This window comes from Mesoplodon mirus (genome assembly GCF_964341445.2).
Source record: "Mesoplodon mirus genome assembly, chromosome: 15".
Classification (NCBI taxonomy): domain Eukaryota; kingdom Metazoa; phylum Chordata; class Mammalia; order Artiodactyla; family Ziphiidae; genus Mesoplodon; species Mesoplodon mirus.
This window is the reverse complement of record NC_138991.1, coordinates 486,058-507,282: the sequence shown is the minus strand read 5'-3', so window position 1 is coordinate 507,282 and position 21,225 is coordinate 486,058. Positions and strand designations below refer to the sequence as shown.

General features: G+C 54.8%; 2 protein-coding genes across 2 annotated transcripts in view; one reads left to right on the top strand and one right to left on the bottom strand.

The window, feature by feature from the left end:
• Positions 1-1,198: 1,198 nt before the first annotated feature.
• Positions 1,199-5,632, bottom strand: SAMD10 (sterile alpha motif domain containing 10). The gene is made up of 5 exons (XM_082644438.1): positions 5,485-5,632; positions 3,499-3,680; positions 3,247-3,418; positions 2,766-2,906; positions 1,199-2,568 (listed from the first exon to the last, which is right to left on the bottom strand). Exons 1-5 carry the CDS (start codon positions 5,573-5,575, stop codon positions 2,546-2,548), a joined length of 609 nt encoding a protein of 202 aa, XP_082500564.1. The 5' UTR covers positions 5,576-5,632; the 3' UTR covers positions 1,199-2,545.
• Positions 5,633-7,189: 1,557 nt separating this feature from the next.
• The window catches only part of PRPF6 (pre-mRNA processing factor 6), a 34,724-nt gene continuing 20,688 nt past the window's right edge, over positions 7,190-21,225 (top strand). The window contains exons 1-9 of the mRNA XM_082644612.1: positions 7,190-7,385; positions 8,974-9,142; positions 10,349-10,467; positions 12,811-12,889; positions 13,364-13,540; positions 13,751-13,906; positions 18,131-18,225; positions 18,679-18,835; positions 19,595-19,757. Coding sequence (XP_082500738.1) covers positions 7,315-7,385; positions 8,974-9,142; positions 10,349-10,467; positions 12,811-12,889; positions 13,364-13,540; positions 13,751-13,906; positions 18,131-18,225; positions 18,679-18,835; positions 19,595-19,757 — 1,186 coding nt within the window. The 5' untranslated portion in view covers positions 7,190-7,314. The remainder of the gene's footprint in view (positions 7,386-8,973; positions 9,143-10,348; positions 10,468-12,810; positions 12,890-13,363; positions 13,541-13,750; positions 13,907-18,130; positions 18,226-18,678; positions 18,836-19,594; positions 19,758-21,225) is intronic.

Sequence of the window (21,225 nt, the reverse complement as noted above, 5' to 3'; positions counted from 1 at the left end):
AGGATTTCGGGAGAGGGGTCAGTGTGTGTGTCCTGAGGTGCATCCAATTGGTAGGTGTATGTCTGCATGACCACATATGTCAAGCTGTGTCCTGTTTGGCCATCAAGGTGTCAGGGTATGTCTCTGTGTCCCGTACTAGGTGAGAAAGATGCTGGTCGTATGTTAGTATCCAAGTGACTGGACACCAGGTGTGGGGGGATGTCTGGGTCTTGGTGGATGTGTGTCCAGGCCGCGGTGCGTCTGCACGTCAGGGCAACGTGTGATGTTGTGTGTGTTGTGTATGGGGTGCACTGTGCCTGGTGTTTTTCTGTATGTTAGGAGGTCATGGGATGCTGGGACCCTGTGTCAGTGTGTTGTGTGTCTGGATGCTGGTGTCATCGTGTCTCTGTGTGTTGGTGCGTGTGTGTCCAGACTGCAGGGCTCGGTTTATGCCTCTGTGTTAGCATTTGTGTGTCTGGTTGCTGTGTGGGTATGTGTGGGGGCATGTGCTGTGACGTGTGTTTCTTATGTCAGGGCTTTCACTTGTGGGGGGGGCTAAATGGGGATCCCCAAAAGATAGTCACTTCAGATCCCTGGAACCTATGAATGGGACCTTATCTGGAATAAAGGTTTTGCAGACGTGATTTAAGTTAAGGATCTTGAAATGAAGAGATCATCCTGGATCATCCAGGTGGGCCCCATGTCCAGTGACAAGTGTCCTTGTAGGAGGGAGATTTGGCAGAGATTTGGGAGATTTAGGCAGAGGTAATGTAACCCTGGAATCCAGGATGGAGTGGTGTGTCCATGAGCCCAGGGATCCCCCCAGGACAGCCCCCAGAAGCTGGGGAGACGAGGAAGGGTTCTTTCCTGAGCCCAGGAAGGAGTGCTGCCCTGCTGGATTCCAGACTTGTGGCCTGTAGAACAGTGAGAAAGTTCGTTTCTGTTGTGTTAAGCCTCCCTGTCGTGGTCATCTGTTACAACAGCTCCAGGAACCTAACACACCTGTGTCCCTGTCTCTGGGTGCGGCCCATGGGGCAGCTGGGGCCAGCAGGGGCCTGGGGTACGAGGCGCCCCACCAGGATGGGACACCACTGCCCCCTGGTGGCCCCAGCTGGAGGCAGCTGGCCCAGGCGCCCCCTCCTCCCAGGCCCAGGCCCCACTCAAGGCTCTGAGCGTCCCCCACATGCCTGGGTGGCCAGAGTCGGACACCACACTCGCGGCACTTGAGAACCAAGTTTATTTCTGATTTTTTTGTCAGAATATAAAAAAGCGCAAAACAAAGAAGATGAGACAGGAACACAGCGGGGCTGAGGGGCCAAGACAGGGAGGGAAAAGGGGAGAGAGGCAGGGAGGGCTCCCTGGAAAGGGTCATGTCGTGATGGCATGAGGCGGCCAGGGATATTCAGGGCAGCCGGGCAGGATGAGGGGCTTCCCATGGGGAGGCGCACGGGATGGGGGGCACCAGGCCAGTTGTTCAAATTCCACATGGGACCTGAAACAACCAACCTCCCATCCTGAGGCTGGCACAGGGCACGGATTGGGGTCTGGTGGCTCAGCCTCATCTACCCCCGAGAGTTTCAGAATCCCCTAGGGGATTGAGTGGGCAGAGGTGCAAGAGGGTGGGGCTGCCAGGACTCCCTAGCTACCCCCCTGCTGGGCCCACGGAGTGGTTGCTCAGGTGCTGGCTGGGTCTCCACTGGGTGGGCCTGGGGGGTGCAGCTGTCAGAACAGTTCTTGTGTGGATCCGGGTTCTCCTGGGAAAGGGGCAGTGGGAACGCCCACCCATGACTAAGCCTGGAAGGCAGTCTCCATGACCCTGGGAGGAGGGAGCTGTCCCCCAACCTAAGGCCAGGACGCAGGTGAGCCTGGTATTGGGCACTGGGCGTGGGGTCCTCCTGGGGGTCAGGTCTTGGGCGTGTGTTCCAGTCCCCATGAGTAGATGGGGGCGTGGTAAGGGTTTCAAAAATGAGTGACAGCACTTGGCACGGTGGCTGGCTGGGCTGGGCCGGGCCGATGACCATTCTCTAGGCAAGGACAGGGGAGGGCCACACACCAAAGGGAGCCTTGGCAGTTTACCCCACCTGTGCGGGCAGTCCTCTAGGGGCTGGGGGAGGGCGTAAACGGGGTGAGGGGGCAGACCTCTGGCCCTGGGGGAGGGCAGGATGCCTAGAAGACGCGTGACTCAGCAGGCGATGGAGGGTGCCGGTGAAGGGAATATAAATAAACAGACTCCTTGGGAGTCTGGGGGGATGTCCACACCGGCTCTGGCTCCCGGTGGCTGCCCTGCATGCTGCCAGCAGCACCAGGGTGTGGACCTGGGCTCAGGTCCTGGGAGGAAGGGCCCCACTCAAGCAGCCCCTGCCCGCCCGCCCGCCCACTCCCAGGCACGGCCCGGAGTGCACAACCAGAGGTGGCTGGACGTGGCGATGCCCGTCCCACCTGTCCAGGGGCTGGCCCCCGGAGCCTCACGCGGGGTCTGAGAGGGGCTGCACGGCCAGCTCCGCGTCGTCCTCGTCAGGGGCTCCGGTCACAGTGCTGAGGTCCGGCGTTCAAGCCTAGGCAGCAGCTAGGGCATGTTTCCGAAGGAAGCTATGGGGTGAATGGGGATGAGGAGGGTCAGGGGCCTCTGGCTTCATCCCCTCTTGCCCCAGGTGCAGGACAGCCCTTACTGGGGCCCCCGGCCACCCTCCTGAGGTCAACCCACCCACCCTGCACTCCGGGGCCTCGAGGCCCAGCCCCCCCAGGCCTTTCTGCACCTGTGGGCATTCCTGGCTCCTCCCACTGACCTTGGCTGAGCAGCTGCAGGCTCCGCCCCTCCTCGCGCACCTGTAGGCGCAGCAGCTGCTGCAGCACCTCCTGCCGCTGCGCCTCCTGCGCCAGCCCCATCCGTTGCAACTTCTCCGCGTTCAGCCGCAGCAGTGCCCGGCCTGGGAGGGAGGGGAGAGGGGTTGAGCCGAGGTTGCCATCCAAGGGGCTTCGAGAGCGAAGGCGGAGAGGGAAGGGAGAGAGAGGAAGAAGTGGGTCGGGTGGGCAGAGACAGGCATGCAGAGAGAGACTCAGAGAGACAGGGCAAGGGAGGGAGAGAGGCGGAGGGAGGGCAAGGAGGACTGGAGGCTGCGCAGAGCGAAGCCAGGCGACGACAGAAACAGAGGCGAAGACCCAGACGGAGAGGCCGACTGGGGAGGACGCAGAAGAGAGAGGGGAGGGGAGAAGGCTCTCCGGGGAGCCCGCCCCTGCCACACCCCAGCCCCCCAGCCCCCACGGCACCGGTGATGGCGTGCTGGGAGAAGGCCTCCACGTAGACGAGGTAGCTGTGGGGACAGTGCTTCTTGAGCCACTTGCAGACGTCCTGCTGACTCCACAGGACCACGGGCTTCGTCAGGCCCCCCCCGGAGGGGCTGGTGCGGTACAGGCCATCGCGGTCAGAGTACAGCCGGCCCTGTGGGAAGAGGGGTGGCCGGTGGAGTGGGGTGGCAGGGAGCGCAGGGGCTGAGGTGGGTGTAGTGTGTGGGTGGGTACCTGGGGGGCCTCGGTGCCGGGCTGCTGAAGGAGCTTGACCTGCCGGCTGCCAGCTGCCCTCTGGCTGCGGGAGTCGTGCCACGTGAGGCTGGTGCCCGGGGTCCGAGGCAGGGGGCAGGGGATGCTCTCGGCCGACACCGTTTGCTCCAGGAGGGTCCGGCAGAAGCTGAAGTGGGCAGTGGCTGCAAAGCAAGGGTGCCTGGTCACAGCGGTTAGGGGCAGGGGCTCCCTCCCTGTGATCCGGCTTCCTGCTCAGCCCATCTTCCCTCCACGGAAGAGGAGAGGCACGTTCCCAGTTAGGGGTTCCCAAGCCTCCCCAAAGAGAAGGAAGCGTGCATGAGCTGTCCTGAGAACTCCACCTTCAAGAAGCATAGTCTGTGCTCTGGGGAGCAGGATGGATTCTGTTTAATTAGAGAGAGACATGCCCACCAGGGAGCCTCACACTCAGAACCAGGTGGGGCTATCCTGGGACGGCCCTGGTCTTCTCCTTGGGCTGGCATAGCCACATCAGACCAGGGCGCACGCACGCACGCATGCACGCACAGGACTTGCCTGTGCGGAAACGCAGCCCCAGCGTCCTGGGAGACTCTGTGTGGTGGGGAGACCCCTGTGGCTGGGCTGCCTGCCCACGTCGTTGAAGGCACCTGGTCCCTGCAGCCCCACCTGGCGTTCGTTGGAGGCTTGGCCTCTGTCCTGCTGTGCTCACTGGCTGTGACTTGTGAACAAGAAGAAGCCTGAACTCTGGGCAAAGCCCACAAGGTTCTTGCTCCGCCTTCCTGCAGGCACCCTGGCCCAGGGCAGCTCCTGGGCATGGCAGTGTCAGCACAGGCACACAGGCTGCAACCACGCGCTCGGGAACCCAGGCTGACGCCTTGTGCTTTCTCTTCCCATGCCAGCTTCGTTACGCTCATCACGTTTTAGTTTTACCATCGTTTCTGTGCTGGTTGCTGACAGGAGTCAGAGGAGGGTAGACACCCGGACTGACTCCTCCCAAGGCCTTGCACAGGTCTTGGGACACAGGAGGTGCCCAGAAACATTGTGAATGACTGAATGGATGGATGAAGGCTCCGTGTGGTGTCCATAAGTCAACAGAGCCCTGGGGAGAGACAGGAAGCAGGGCCCAGCCTTGCCCCATCTTACAGCATCCACGCCCTGACTCAGCAGGCAGGATCGGGTTCCCAGGCCGGGGTCCTTCCCCCACCCCCTCAGCAGGAGTGTTAGTGACCCTCCTACCGCAGACACAGCCTCTCACCCCCACTGAGGGCAGGGCTTGGTGATGTGCCCAGGAGGTTTCAGTAATGAGGGAAACCCACATCTTCCTCCCCCTCCTCCCTCCCCATTCTTACAACTTTCTGGAATTGGATGGCAACTCTCAATTTGAGGTCTGGGGTCAGACAGAGGGCGTGGCCGAGGGTGGTTCTAGTACGGTGGGAGGAGACTCATTCTAAGCAGGCACGTTTCGGGGGTGGGGCGCCCGGGTCGCAGGGCTTCGCCTGGAGGGGCCTCCAGGCCGGAGAACCAGTCGGACGCCTCTGCCCGCGCCGCACCTCGCCCATTTCCTGCCCGCGCTGGGGGAGGGCTCTCGGTCCGTCTGTCGGTCCGTCCCTCCTTTCCAGCCCCAACGTCAGAATTCCAGGAGGAAATGGGGCGGGGACCCCCTCTGGGCCCCACTGCAGGGGCCGGGGAAGGTTTTCTCCGCGCGAAGGAACAGGTGACCGCAGGGTGGTCCTAGCCTGGGGACAGGAGCCTCGGCGGGTCACCTCCCCCAAACCAGGGCGCACCGATCCCCAAGGCCTGACCGCCTCCCCCCCCCGCCGCCCTCGCCCCAGCGCGGGATAAAGACACCGGGAACCCCGTTCGGCCGGGACGCGCCCCCTACTTCGAGCGCAGCTGCAGTTTGGATTTCGCTAGGACCTGGCCCTGTCCCTCCGGTCCTCGAGCCCCCCAGACCGCGATAGCTCCGCGCCCGGGTCCAGCCCTGCTCACCGTCCACATCCCGGCGCTCCCCGAAGCCGGCGCGCACAGCCCCGGCGCGGCCTCGCGGGGGGCTCGGCTTGGTCCTCAGCTCCGTGAACATGGGGCCCGCCGGTCCCCAGCCGGTGCACACGCCCCTCTCCGGGCGCAGGGCGGCCCGTGTGGCCGGCGGGGAACGCGCGCCGCTGCCCCGCCCCAGCCGGCCCCGCGCCCGAGCCGGTCCCCGCGCCCGGCGAGTCTGCGCGGCGAGGCACCTGCTGCCGATCCCTGAGAGCGGGGCGCGCTCCGGGAGCTCCGAGGGGTGTCGGCGGCGCGCGGATGTGCGAGCGCGGAGGGCGTCTGCCAGGGCAAGGGGCGGCTGTGCGCACCTGGGCATGGCGCCAGGGACGAGTGACTCTGTGCGGCCGCCCGGGGTCCAGGCGTCTGCAGGAGCATCTGAGGGTGCCTTAGTCCTCTCTGCGGATGGAGAGGAGGGGGTCTCCTACCTGCTCCTGGGACCCTCTGCCCCATGGGGCCTAGGTCAAGGGCCAGACCCACCACTTCCCTCCATTCTCCTTTGTCAATTTACTTACTCATTCGTTTCTTCATGCATTCTGCAGACCTCTCTGGAGGTTTCTCCCTCGAATGGACACTTGCTTCCCCAGAGAAGCCAGTTTGACCCTCTCTTACCTTCCCCTCCCCACTCTGTGAACTTCAGGTGGACCTCAGGGTCTCTCCCCTTCCCTCTGTAGCCCCAGAATCTGGCTCAGTGCCCAGGATATGGCACCGAAAACGGGTAGGCTGGGGACAGGGAGGAGAGAGAAACTCCGAGGGGGCTGCAGCAGGCAGGAGGGATGTGCTTGCTTCAGGACTCCAGTGAGAAGTGTTAGGGTGGGCTGGGGGCTGCCTGGTCCAGCAGAAGGCTAGACTTGTGACCAGCTTTTTGCCTGCTCTGCCAAGAGCCCAAGGGCTCTCCCCAGGTGTATGTGGGGACCAAAGAATGTCCCACCGCCACCTCAGCAAAGGTGCACATGGACACACAGTCATGTATCCAGATAACAGTCCTGCGTGTCCACCTAAAATATGAGCACGGGTGGTCGGACTTGCACCCCTGCGCACCAACACACACGGAATTCACCCACATGCTGTGACCGCCCATGCCCACATACTGACTTGTTCTGCTGCATTTATTTATTTTCGTCAATTAGCTCTCTAGGGTCTGGGCTCCCACGGTCACCGGAATCACCGGAATGTTCAGGGTATGGTGGGGGTGTGGGCGGGGCCCAGGAGTCTGAGCGCGGAGAGCTAGGGCAGCAGTCTGTACCGCGATCGGGGCACATACACCCCGCACAAGCCCTACACAGTCGGCTAGGTGTGCAGCCTGCTCAGGTGTGTTAGGCCCTGCCCCGGGGCCAAGGCGACTCTGAAGGGCAGGGTGGGAGGCTCAGGGATGAAGGGGACCCATGGGTCCTGCTCGTACAGGCAAGTCTCGGAAATGCATCGAAAACACGCAGGAGGCAGGGCCGCCCCTGCTCAGTTTTGAGGTCCCCCAGGGCTAGTCCAGGAGCACATCGCCTGCCCGCCGCACCAGGAGCGGGCGCTACAGCACATGCGCTCGCCGCGTCTCTGTCCGCTTAGCCGCGGTCCAGAGCCGCCGGGAGCCGCCGGAAGTCGAGTTTCGGAAACTTCCGCCCAGGGAATCCGCGGTGGGCGGGGCTACGTGGGACCACGGGCTCTGCTTCCGGGGCGCGGGTGACGCGGGCCGCGATCCTTCCTGTTACAGGGCCTCGGACGTGTGTGGATTTTCGTCTCCGGCCGCGGCCTCCATCCCTTCCCTTCTTGGCCGTCGGCGTCACCGGCGCCATGAACAAGAAGAAGAAGCCGTTCTTGGGCATGCCCGCCCCGCTCGGCTACGTGCCGGGGCTGGGCCGGGGGTGAGGCCTGGGGCGGGCCGCGCGCTGGGGGAAGGGGCCCGGGTCTGGGCGGCCGCCGACAGCGACGGGGAGGACGAGAACAGGGATGGCGCGGGGTTGGCCTGATCTTGTTGGGAAGAACGGCGCTCTGGGTTAGGGCAGACCCGAGGGAGGCTGTCTGCCCCTAGGAGGCGGGACGCTTGGGCTTGAAGCGACGATTCCGAGCCCGGTTTCTCTCCCCGGGGTGGGTGGCAGCACCGTCTTGCGAGTCTGCCGTGGCGAGGACGCGAATCTCCGTCAGGTAGTCGGAGCACCGTGGCTACCCTCCCCCCAGCGCAGGCCGGGCAGGCCGCCCCCCCCCCCATTCTTGGCTTGAGCGTGACTGATTCTCTCCTCACGATCCGGGCTGGAGTCCTCTGTGTGGCCTCTCACGGTGGTACCTCATTCTTCCCCTGAGGTGCTGGTGGTCACATTGCTGCTTCTTCAGACTCTCTACTCCCCAGGGGTAGGGATGGCATCTGTGAGCCTTGTGACTGGGTCCCCGAGGTCAGATGACTACCGTGTATTGTTGAGCACGTGAGCAGGCATCGTCACCCTGTTTATTTGTTATTCATCTGATCAGGTTTCTCTTGTTGGGAGTATTATGTCCAGCGTTATGGACGTTAGAATCTGGGGCACACTCAAGTCTAAGATCTTGACAGTGTCTTCAGAGGACCTGCAGTTTACTAGGGGAGATGAGGTGTTTGCATACATAAGTACATAAAGAGGAACAGATTTAGAATTCTGGGGTTCCAGCGATCAACATCTGAGCCACGTTCAGAAGGACGTAGGGGTGTTCAGATGTGGCAGGGTTAGAGGAAAAACAGCTGCTTTGTGTGTTGGGCATTTGAGAAGGAAGATGAGGCGTGGAGGAAGAGGAAGGAACTGTGAGGAGTCTGTGCGGGTGGGATGTGCGGTGGGTGGCGTGGAGCAGCAGGGGCAGAGGGCCCAGGGCCCCTGTCGGCCCCGGAGGAGTAGACACCGCAGTGCGCCGCGCTCAGAGCTCTGCCGAAGCACGGGGAAGCTCCGTGCAGGGGTAGCTGACTTGGATCCCAGCTGCGGTGGGAGTCATGGTCTCGGAGGAGGGATTTTGGCGGTAGACCCCGTAGAATTTAGAGACGGATGGGAGGGAGAGGGAGGCAAAGCTGATGCCGTGGTGCCTGGGACGACGGCACTGCCACCATCGGCGGAAACAACCCAGGGCAGCTGTAGGGCAGGCACAGAAGAGGACCTCCGACTGGGCCGCGTTGGGTTTGGGGGCCTGGTTGGATTCAGAGAGAGGGCTGATTGGCGGATCGTTGGAAACGGGAGACTGTGACCTGGGAGCAGGGCGGTCTGGTGCCCGGGGGAATCTCCCTCAAGGAGAATGTGGGGTGGCAGAAGGGAGCCTGAGAACCTTCTCAGGTTTCTCTCTTGAAGAGGACAGCTGTGTGGAGTTCACTGCTTCTGGGCTCTTTGGAGGTTTCCCAGAGGAGTTAGAAAAAGCGGGGTCATTAGGTGACAACTGTGGAGGGTCTTGGCACAGGAACAAGGCCACTCAGATGAATGGGCATCTTGGGGTCTCCTGCAGTGCCACTGGCTTCACCACCCGCTCGGACATCGGGCCTGCCCGGGATGCCAATGATCCTGTGGATGACCGCCATGCGCCCCCAGGCAAGAGGACTGTCGGCGACCAGATGAAGAAGAGCCAGGCTGCGGATGACGATGACGAGGATCTGAATGACACCAACTACGATGAGGTGACTTGTGAGGGGCTCCCCGGCCAGCGTCCATGTTCTTAACCCAGTGTGCCGTTGGCATCTGTGATGAGTGCCTTGGAGTGATGGGTACATTGGCTGTTTCAGCTAGTCGGTGGGTAGGGGATAGGGGATAGCTGAAACAGGGCTTGAGAGGGGAGCAGGAAAAGTATAAAGAAATGTGCCCTTTTGTGGTCTCTTCAGAAGAGGTACACTTGCAAATATTAGAACTGTTGCGTTGGAGCTGTGTCTTGGCTGGTCTTTAATGATGAAAATTTTAAGTGGAATCGGTAATATTTACCTTCTTTTGCTTTAGTGCTTATTTTCTTAATGAATTCATGTTTGGTCTATTGAAGTTTTCTACAGATATGCTACAACAGATGGCATTTTTCCTCAGAGAAAAGTTTTTTAAAAATTCAATTTCGAGTAATTGTAAAGTTACAGAGAACTTTCAAAAATAACATGGAGGCTTCCTGCATACTCTTCACAAGTTTCTCCCCATCTCACATGACCCTAGTACTATTATTATTTTTTTTATTTTTAAATTTTTAAAAATTTTCATTTTTTTGGTCACGCTGCACGGCATGTGGGATCTTAGTTCCCCGACCGGGGATCGAACCAGTGCCCCCTGCCGTGGAAGCATGGAGTCTTAACCACTGGGCCGCCAGGGAAGTCCCTATTTTTTTAATTTTTATTTATTTTATTTTTGTTTTTATTTTGAGGTATAGTTGATTTACAATGTTGTATTAATTTCTGCTGTACAGCAAAGTGACTCAGTTATACAGATATATACATTCTTTTCCATTACGGTTTATCCCAGGATATTGAATTGGGTATTCGGTGCACCCTGGTACTGTTATTGAAACCAGGAAATTAACACTGACGCAGCAGTGTTAACTAACCTGTAGATGTTACTTGAATTCCACTGGTTTTTCCACCTGTGTCCTACTTCTGGCCCAGGACCCCACCTTGCATTTAGTTGTGCCTCCTTAGTGTCCTCTGGTTGGTGTGGATACTCTCTCTTTCATGCCCTTGACAATTTTGAAGAGTACTCATCAGCTATTTTGTTATCCTTCAATTTGGGTTCAACCGATTGAAAAAAATTGTTGAGCAAGCATTTTGCAGCTAGACGTGCTCTATAGATGTTTCTGTTAGTGGGGGTCGTATTGGAGAAAAGCTGACACTCTAAGTATGTTGTTTGGTTCTCAGTTTAATGGCTATGCTGGGAGCCTCTTCTCAAGTGGGCCCTACGAGAAAGATGACGAGGAAGCAGATGCTATCTATGCAGCCCTGGATAAAAGGATGGATGAAAGAAGGAAAGAGAGAAGGTAAGACAAATTATCGCTCTTCATGCTGTGTTTATCCAACTTAAAAAAAAGTGTTTGTTTGTTTTTGGGCTGCACCGCGTGGCCTGCGGGATCTTAGTTCCCCGACCAGGGATCAAACCCGTGCCCCGTGCAGTGGAAGCACAGAGTCTTAACTGCTGGACTGCCTGGGAAGTCCCAGAAAGTTTCATTTCAATTTATTTCAGACTTGGAGAGAAGTTGCAAGAATAGGACATGTGTCTGCTCAGCTTTGAGGCTGCCTGGGGCTTGGTCTGTGGCAGCCACACTTGGAAAACCCTGGACTGTTGCAGAGTAGCCTTGGGGCCTGGGGACTGGAGTGGAGAGCTTGGGAACTCCGTGTTTGACTTCCCAGAAATCGACAGAATTTGGGGGATTATTCTGCCTATGCATCAGGGTTACCATCTTTGAAATGGGCGTGGTGATGTTGATGAGTGTATATTAAGTAATGTGGAGGCTCACTGAAGATGGCAGATGACCATCGCAGTCCTCGTGGGCATGCGGCTGTGTCTTGAGGATCTTACTGCACAGGTCATTGTTGAGCTGGGCTGGTGGGGACGGACTCCAGTGAGCTGGAGGCTGCGAGGCCCAGGCAGGCTGAGGGAGGGGCACCCTGTGTTTCTGGGGGTCCGTTGGGGGAAGACCACTCCCCCACAGAGCCCTCCTGTTTTCCCTCTGGGGCTCTCACGTGGGTGTGTTGGACTGAAGTTGGCCCAGCACGTCCGTCCTATTGATGTTACCTCATTGGCAACTTTCTGATTCCTTGTCATTTTCTGGGGAAATACATGCAAGATCAACATAGGATCTTGCAAACTATAAGTTTTATTGCTTCATAACATTTTTGTATTTTTTACTACAAAAAGAATGCATTCTCACTCTAGAATATTAGGACAATAAGATTAAGTGTAAGTAAGAGCGTAATGTTTATTCACAAGCCTGGAAGTTGACAGTTAACATTCTGGTTTACTTTTTTCTTTCTGTTGCTCATTATACATACAGTTTTCTTTTCATAACTTGTAGAATTTTTAGTTTTTTCAAAATCACATTAGAAGAGTGAAGTACCGTTCTTCAGGGGAGTTTTTTAAAAGCACGTTATTTAATCAATGGGCATGAACTTATACATATCGTAATTAGGTGGTTTTCCATATTAAAGAAGACTTGATTCCAGTCTTCTGGAATTCATTCATTAAAAAAATCTGAGGGATGTGGACACATACAGAAAGTTGTTGTATTAAGTGGTTTTAGGGAAGTGGTTGGCTTTTGAAAACTTTTCACAATACAAAAAAGCAGAAAGAACAGCGCAGCAGACAGGCGTGGGCCCCCACGTAGTCTGCACTATTCAGTTTGCACGTTCACTTCTTCTGCTTCTGCAGGTGGGCTTTGCTGGGTCCCGTTGGGGTCAGTTCGCCCTGGCGCTGAGCAGTCCATCCTTGTTACTTGGTAGCCAGTCCACATCCAGTGTTCCCTGCTTGTCTCCAGAATATTGTAGAACTGCCTTTTACGAGCCATGACGCAATCAGTGCCACTCCTCCGGCATGTCTCCTAGCCACCACCCCCCCTTTACGGAATGACTGCCCACCTCCTCATGGCACCCTTTTCCTTGTTACGCTCTCAGCGTTTCCTGTGGATTGGAAGTTGGAGCCTGAGGCTTGATTCAGATCAGGTGGAACATCTTTGGCCAGAAAACCTGACGGTAACTGTGCGAGTTGCTTCCCGTCAGGAGCTGTGATGCCAGGCTGTCTCCAGCCGGTCGAGAGGTGCTTGTCTTTTCCAAGCACGTCATTATTCACAACGCATTCAAGTTCCTGTCTGACCTTGCGGAGGGAAACGTAAATCTCAGCGTTGGGAAGCCCTGGCTGCTGGGCTCATGTCTACTCCGGTTTGCCTAACTGGGTCGATACTTTGTCACCATTGCCCACGGCTCTTTGTGTTCACATACGACCTGGTCCTAAGTCACCAGGAACCCATTTGGATGGGTGACTAGGACAACGGTTCAGCTTTTCTTCTGAGCTGAGTTATTCAGAGGATGGCCCCACCTTTGGGATTTTATCGAATTTTAAAGCAGGAAATATACGTGTGTGCAAATGCAAGTATTTAATGGAGTAAGACAGCTTGCTTTTTATTTTAGTGAGTTCTGGTGTTTTCATCTGGTGGCAAGTTGAGTTATTTGTGAATGTATCCATTGTTGCCTTAAAGTAGATTCGACTTAACTGCTAAGTGTGTGGGATTACTCTTTTTGGTGACTTAATTAGGAAGGATAATGAAGTGACTGTGTTTCAGGATATGGACATCCAGGGTTTCTAACACGTGCACACATTGTACTTCTAGGGAGCAAAGGGAGAAAGAAGAAATTGAGAAATACCGCATGGAGCGCCCCAAGATCCAGCAGCAGTTCTCAGACCTCAAAGTGAGCAGAGGGGTGGCCTGCTGCTCCCCGTGGCCTTCCCAGCGGAGGGCAGCCGCGCTGGGGCACAGCTGACGAGACGAGCACAGCGCTGCTCACTCTGCTCTTGCTTTAATTCAGAGGGTAGAAGAAGGGCCCTGCCTGGGTGTGCTTAAGTGTACGCGTGTGCAGACAAGCTGTCCTCCGCAGAAAAGGGGGGACGGAGGAGCTGGTTTCTTTGTAACTTGGTAACTGTGTCCATGTAGACATCAGGTTTTCTGAACTGGGTTCCCTGGGCTTTGACAGAACAATTTACATCTCAGTGAAGTAGAGCAGATGCAACAGGTTGAGTTTTCTAAGCGAAGTAGATAAACCGTGTCTGCATCAGGGTCCTTAAGGCGGCGTGATGTGGGCGGTAGGGGTCAGGGAGAACGTAATTTTTCTTGTGCATGTGCGGTTCCGCCAGAGAATTAATGTTTGGGGGCCGGGTGTTTCCAGAGGAAGTTGGCGGAAGTCACAGAAGAAGAGTGGCTGAGCATCCCTGAGGTCGGCGATGCCAGAAACAAGCGCCAGCGGAACCCCCGCTATGAGAAGCTGACCCCTGTTCCGGACAGCTTCTTTGCCAAACATTTACAGACTGGAGAGAACCACACATCAGTAGATCCCCGGCAGACTGTGAGCACCCACAGACAAGGCAAACGGGGCTCCTTGTGTCTGGTCGGACAGATGCGGGTGGGGGTTGGGGGCGGTGCTGGAGGAGCCGGAGTACGTGCTGCGGCTGAGTCTGTCCGCTGGTTCAGATGCCAGGCTCCAGTGGGAAGAGGTTCCAGAGATGAGAGTGAAGTGCAGGCGATGCAAGCCAGCGTGTTGTCCTTGCTTCCCCAGCAATTTGGAGGTCTGAACACACCCTATCCAGGCGGACTGAACACTCCATACCCAGGTGGGATGACACCTGGACTGATGACTCCCGGCACAGGTGAGCTGGACATGAGGAAGATCGGCCAAGCCAGGAACACTCTGATGGACATGAGGCTGAGCCAGGTGAGAGGTTGTGTCACGCGTTATTTTCCTACAGATTATATTACAGAGTTTTTGGGTTTGCTTATAAAACTAATTTATATTTGTGAAAAGTTCACCCTCTGAAGTGCTTCGTCACATGTTAAACAGACCTGTGACATGTCCAATTCCCTGTCCCATTACACGGTGTGATGGGACTCTGCACTCAGGCTGGTGCGTGCGTCGACCCGGAGGGCGGGCACAGGTGTGCTGCATTCGGTGCCAGCAGCAAAGGGCCACCTGATGCAGTTCTCCTGCTCCCCTGGGGCTTGGGGTCTGTGGCAGGTGACAGAGGGCTGCCTGAGGAGCAGCCCAGACAGGCACTCGTGACAGGCCACGTGCTTACTGTTGATGTCGCTTAATGCCCTTCCCTCTTTACATAAAAGTTAAACGTACGTGTGTTCCTCCTGCACCCTAGTGAATCCCTGTGTCCTTACGGGGCGTGCACTTGGTTCCGTGCTCTAGAAAACCCAGGCAGAGCGAAGACCCTTTCTCATATGACATGCACGTCAGAAACCGTGAAGGAAAATACTTTCAAATTGACTACACACAAATTAAAAACTTTTGCACAATAGAAAGCACCGTAAAGTCAAGAGAACCAGCAAATCAGGAAGGAGTCATCATGCACATGAAAACCAGACCCTGAGCAGTTGTGTGTGTTGAAGAGAGTGTGGATCTGCACAGGCCAGGACGTGACCAGGGCGGCACACCCACACCACTGGGGAATGCTTTGTGTTAAACATTTTTATGGAAAAATTTCACACATACTTAGAAAAACAGCAGAGTGAAGTACTCAACCAATTCCTGTTGCCTCAGTGGAAAACTTAAATTTTAATTGAGCTTTTGCTATACTTGAGTTTTTTATGGTGAGCAGGTATTTTACAGTAAAAAAAAAATAGTAGCTTACAGATCCAAAAAATTGCACGTTTTCATGTTACTAGATATGTATTTACTTTATAAATTGGAGAGTAGTTCATTGTGGATATCACGATTTAGTCTTTGATTGATGGACCTTTTGGGTGGATTCTGCTTGTTTGTGGTTACAAACCATGTTTTTAAAAATTTTTTAATAAATTTATTTATTTGTTTATTTTTGGCTGCATTGGGTCTCCGATGCTGCGTGCAGGCTTTTCTCTAGTTGCGGCGAGCGGGGGCTACTCTTCGTTGAGGTGCGTGGGCTTCTCATTGCGGTGGCTTCTCTTGTTGCGGAGCACGGGCTCTAGGCGCTCAGGCTTCAGTAGTTGTGGCGCACGGGCTTAGTTGCTCCGTGGCGTGTGGGAATCTTCCCAGACCAGGGATCGAGCCCATGTTCCCTGCATTGGCAGGCGGATGCGTAACCACTGTGCCACCGGGGAAGTCCCACAAACCATGTTTTGATGAACTCCTCATGCTTCTATCTTTGCAGATTTAAGTAAATATTTTTACAGTATCTTTCAAGTGGAATTGTTGGGTTGGCATATTTTCACTTAGGTGCCAAATTGTCTCTCAAAGGCAGGCAACGTGGGGGAGGTGGCTGTGCCATCCATCACCCCCCACCCCCACCCCTTTGGCAGCTCTGGTCAGGGGGCTTTGTCTTCGTGAATCTGGGAGGCCCATTCCCTCCAACAAGCCTCCACTTAATTTGCATCCTTGTGAGTGGTGAAGTTGAGCTTCATTTATGTTGCATGGATCTAGTTTGTTGTTTATCTTTCACACTTGTGTGTAAAATATAGAGAAAAAATAGTAATGTTTTGTGCTAAGATATGTATAAGATAAAATTTAAAGTTTTAGCCATTTTTAAGTGTATAGCCCAGGGGCATTGAGTACATCCATATTGTGCCCCATCCCCACCATCATCTCCAGTACTTTCTCATCTTCCCAGACTGAGACTGTCCCCGTTCAACATGTCCTCCTCATCCCCTACCTTAGCCCCTGGCTCCACCATCCTACTTTCTGTCTCTGTGAATTGACTGCTCTAGGGACCGCATGTGAATAGATTCATACAGTATTGGTCCTTTTGTGGCTGCTTTATTTCACATACTTTGGTTTATGTCCCCAAGGCTCATGCATGTTGTAGCAGGTGTCAGGATTTCCTTCCTTTTTGAAGCTGAATGGTGCTCCATTGTATGTATGTATAAACCGCATTTTGCTTATCTTGTTATCTGTCGTGACACTTGGGTTGCTTCCACCTTTTGGCAATTGTGACTAATGCTGCTGTGAGCCTTGGTGTACAAATATCTGTTCAGTTTTCAGTTTCAGTTTCAGTTTTCAGTTCTTTTGGATATAAACTCAGAAGTGGAATTTCTAGATCACATGGTAATTCTAGGTTTACTTTTTTGAAGAACCACCATACTGTTTTCCACAGCAGCTGCACCATTTTAGTTTTCCAGCAGGGCAGCACTGTACAAGGGTTCCAGCTTCTCTGCATCCTTGACAATATTGGTTATTTTCGGCATTTTGGCAGTAGCCCTCCTCATGGGTGTGAAGTAGTAGCTCATGGTGGCTTTTCATTGGCATTTCCCTGATTGGTGACGTTGAACATCTTTTCATGTGCTTATTGGTAGTTTGTATCTCTTCCTTGGAGAGATGTCTATTCAAGTCATTTGCCTTTTTTTTTCTTTTTTGGGTTGGGGGGCCATGCTGCACGGCTTGCGGGATCTTAGTTCCCCGACCAGGGATTGAACCCGGCCCTTGGCAGTGAGACCGCCAGGGAGTTGCCCGGGTTGTTTGTTTTCTTGAGTTTTAAGAGTTCTCTGTGTATTTTGGATAACAGTTCTTTATCTGATATGTCTTTTCCAAATGTTTCCTCCTGGCTATAGCTTGTCTTTTCATTCTTCTGACAGTGTCTTTCACAGACAGAAATTTTTAATTTTAATGAAGTCCAGCTTATCAATTCTTACCTTCATGGATTGTGCCTTTGATGTAGTATCTAAAAAGTAATTGCCAAACCTCAGCTCATGTAGATTTTTTCCTGTGTTGTTGTCTAGGAGTTTTTTTTGCTAGTACCACACTGTCTTCATTACTATACCTTCATAGTAAGTCTTTAAGTTGGGTCATGTTCTCCAACTTTGTTTTTCTGCTTCAATGTTGTGTTGGCTGTTCTGGGTCCTTTGCCTCCTCTCCATGTGAACTTTAGAATCTGCTTGTCAATATCTACAGAGTAACTTACAGGGATTTTGATTGGGAATGTGTTGAATCTACAGATAAAGTTGGGAAGAACTGACATCTTGACAATACTGAGTTTTCCTGGGCATGAACATGGAATCTCTCTACACTGATTTAGTTTTTCTTTGATTTCATTTGTTAAGGCTTTGTAGTTTTTCCTCTTACAGATCTTGTACGTATTTGTTAGATTAATGTCTAGGTATGGTTGACCCTCGAACAGTGTGGGGTGTTAGGGGCACTGACCCTGTATGCAGTCGAGGGCCGCCCACGGCTGTCGGTTCAGCCAGCTGCAGATCGTGTAGCGGGTGTGGTATGTGTTGAGGGGAAAAATCCAGGTATAAATGGACCCACGCAGTTCAAACCCGTGTTCAAGGATCCACTGTGTTTCACAGTTTTGGGTGCTCTTCTAAATGTTGTTGTGTTTTTAATTTCAGATTCGACATATTCACTGCTGGTATGTAGGACAGTGATTGATATTGACCTTGTATCCTGCAGCCCTGCTGTAATTACTTATTAGTTCTGGGAGTTTTTTGTTAATTTTTTTCAAATTTTCTGCATAGATAATCAAGTTACCTGCAAACAAAGGGAGTTTTATTTCTTCCTTCCCATCGCTTTTCCTCTCATCCTTTTCTTGTCCTGCTGCATTTTTTGCCCATTTTTGACTCAGGTGGTTTTGTTTTTGTCGTTGTCATGGTAACTTTAAGACACAACTTGAGAGAATGCTACAATGAACTGCTCCGTGAAAATGTAGAGAACGTTAGTTGAAATCATCGATCTTTGTGATTTCTGGGTTTCACTCTTTCTTAGATGGACCTTATGTTCAGTTAGGCTTTTCCCCCGGGACTTTTATGTTTTCTTTTTTTTCTAAAATCTTTATTCTGTATGGGTGAAATTTGCTTATTATCGTTACAAACTATTGTTTGAGTTAAGGTTGTTTTCTTACTTAAAAGTTCTCATGCCCACTGGTAGTCGGGATTATGGGAAGGGGCTTCAGGGACCCTCTGAGGACTTTGTTCCAGGCATTCCTGGCTCTGTCCGACTAGCTGGGCTTGGCCTGTCTTGCAGGTATCTGACTCGGTGAGTGGGCAGACTGTGGTTGACCCCAAAGGCTATCTGACAGATTTGAATTCCATGATCCCGACTCATGGAGGGGACATCAAGTGAGTACCCTGCAGGGCCAGTGGCTGGGTGGGCTCAGGTTGCTGGGAATGTGTTGGATTTTATTTGAAAAATATGCAGCCAAAACAGGATGTGGATGTTCTAAGAAAGGTAGAGTGGAATTGTTTGATTTCTCATTTAAAGTATATCCGTACCCGTTCATTGTGGACATTAAATTTGTTACATTCCAAACATTCCAAATCTGTGTGTGTGCCGAGCTAGCGAGCAGCTTCCGGATTGCGTCCCATGTTTCTGACCTTGACCTTGGGCTCGATGCCTGTGTGTGTGGAGGTGCCGCAGACTTGGAAGGGTGCCCACTGAGTTCTGACTTGGTTCTGTCAGCAGGGGCATCAGATGTGACAGTCTGGATATTGTGTCTGCAGTGGCACCCTCCTCCGGACCGGGCATGCCCTCAGCGGGTGGTGGCCTGACCCTGTGCTTTCTCGCCTGCACAGTGACATCAAGAAGGCCAGGCTGCTCCTCAAGTCTGTTCGGGAGACAAACCCTCACCACCCGCCAGCCTGGATCGCGTCGGCCCGCCTGGAGGAAGTCACTGGGAAGCTGCAGGTGGCTCGGAACCTCATCATGAAGGGGACAGAGATGTGCCCCAAGGTAGGGCGCCCTCCCCAAGCTGCACCATGCCCCTGAGGGGCTTCAGCGTCTGGGCCGTGCAGGACGCCGTGGGAGTGAGCTGGACTTGGAGGGAATTGCCTGCCTTTTGGTGTTGAAGCTACAGGCGGTGGGACAGGCGAGGAGGGGAAGAAAAGTGGGAAAGGGTTTTTCCTGCTTATTTTTACTTGGAGTGAAAGCCTGACCGCCACGACTTCAACAGGGAGATAACCTGAACTAGAGAGAGCCAGGCTGCTCAGCGCTTGGCCCACCCTGAGGTCAGAAACCTGGAGGTGGGCCTGACTCTTAGGGCGTGTGATTAGATCAGCTCCAGAAAGCCCTGAGACCCTCTGAGGGACTGTGCGCTGGCTGTGAAGGCTGGGGCACCCTGACAGCCAGAGGTGCCCTGTGAGTTCTCCCCCCAGGACGTTTGCATCAATCCGAACCTCTTCCTGCCTGTGTGTCTCCACCTCGTCGTGGGCTGACTTCCTCCCCTGAGTGCAGGCTGTGCTCTCCTCACAGTGTGGTGGCGTGTCTTTCCCACACAGGCACAGACGTGCTGTAGCTACGCTCCCACGTGTGGGGCTTTCAGGGTGTCTCTGGCGCAGGCGTGCTGGGCGCCCAGCTCACCGTAAACCCCGGGCCCCGCGGGTGGGAGGACCCTGGGCCCCCTGTCTCCGAGGCTGGTGTGCGCCCTTCTGGGGTGCCTGCCGCCCCACCAGCCTGCGCGTACGCCGTCTGTCCTGTCCCTTTGCCCCCCAGAGTGAAGATGTGTGGCTAGAAGCAGCCAGGTTGCAGCCTGGGGACACAGCCAAGGCCGTGGTGGCCCAGGCTGTCCGTCACCTCCCACAGTCTGTTAGGATTTACATCAGAGCAGCAGAGCTGGAGACAGACATCCGCGCCAAGAAGCGGGTTCTTCGAAAAGGTGAGCCTCCCTTAGGGACCCGGCAGGAGCGGCGCCGCCTGGCTGTGGACCTGAAGGTGGGGGCAGCCCCCTGCTCTGTTGCCGGCCCGGGGAGCGGCCTCGCTGCTGCTTCGCTCGGGCTCTGCTGCGAGGGCTTAGAGAGTGGGGGACGCTCTCCACGCCTTCGTCTGGCCTGGGTTGCTTCTGCCCTTGGAGCCTCTGTCAGGGAAGCTTCTGGTTGAGGTGCTTGGGCTTAGAGCTCACGCCTGCCTTTTCCTGCTCTGTGGCCTTGGGTGAGGGCAGGTGCTCTGTGGCGCTGTGGAATGCCGCGTGCAGGTGCTGTGTGCAGGGCAACGGAGCCACTAGAAGCTGGCCTTGCAGCGCTAGCCTTCCCGTCTCCGCCCGCAGCAGGTAGAAGGCGCCACTCGGGTCTGAGTCTTCACTGCCTCGTGGTCGCACCAGAGTGGCACGTGAATTAACTCCTTCCCGTCTTGGGAAGTCCCTGCAGGGCAGCGTGTTGGTGTGTGTGCCATTGGCCCGTGGCACGCTGAACGGTTTGCACGCCGGGGAAGCGGAGTCCACCTAGGAGTCACTGCCAAGATGGAGCTTCTGTGGGTAGTTTGCTTTTCATTGTTGCAGAAGTGAGAAAAGAACAGCATTGCTCCCTTCACTGGAGCCGTAGAGGAGATGCTGCTTTTGACTTTTGTTCCAGATTCCACACCAGCTGGTCGGAGGGCTGACCTGGAGTAAGCCTGCGCAGACGGCTTGTTCCCCGTGCATTTGTAGCGTGGGTAGCATAGGTGTGTTTTGGGGGATTGAGGGCAGCTTGCGGTGGGCCATTTCCAGCTCTTGTTTCTGAGGTGTGTGTGTGCGTGAACCGTCAGGGGCGTGTGATACCAGATGTGCAGGGGCTGTCGGCTGCGGCCCGTGACGCTCCGCTCTCTGTGTGTGTCAGGGGCCAGGTGGTGGCCACTCGTGTGTGACTCTGACCGTGTGTGAGTGTGTGTGCGTTCCAGTTTGTGTTCCTCCCTTGGGTCTGGTGTCTTGATTGCAGCTCTGCCACGCTTAACCTGAGGCCGGGCGGGGCGTCAGCCCCTGTGTTGGTTTATAGACGTCAGCTCATCTCTTTTCAGCCAAGAAAATAGTGCTCTAATGACAAACACATTAAACTCTGGGTAATCAGCATGATTTATTTAGGAAAGCTCTACTGACCCCTGCCACAGTGTGATGAATGGTCAGAATGGCTTTGTGGCCACTCCCTGTTCACCCCCAGATTACCTGGGTCCATTTCCAGTTGGCTTCAGGTTTGGAGAGAGGGCTGGGCCTGGAAGGGGGGGGCCTCCAGGGGAGGGTCGAGCGATGGGTTTCCAGGCCGTCCTGGGCCCCAAGCGGGGCGGGCCTCCCGGCTCTGCTTTCCTTCAGGCTGCGCGAAGGTGGGGAGAGCGTGGAGCCCCTAGCTGGCCTCCACCCTGCTCCCCGGTCCTGTTCC

What these genes read in the sequence shown, in the direction of transcription:
- SAMD10 (XM_082644438.1), bottom strand. Translation starts at nt 5,575, where the DNA reads ATGTTCACGGAGCTGAGGACCAAGCCGAGCCCCCCGCGAGGCCGCGCC. An exon ending in CCGGCACCGAGGCCCCCCAG is followed by an intron (nt 3,419 to 3,498) that starts GTACCCACCCAC and finishes CTCTTCCCACAG; the next exon opens with GGCCGGCTGTACTCTGACCG. An exon ending in CCTGCAGCTGCTCAGCCAAG is followed by an intron (nt 2,569 to 2,765) that starts GTCAGTGGGAGG and finishes TTCACCCCATAG; the next exon opens with CTTCCTTCGGAAACATGCCC.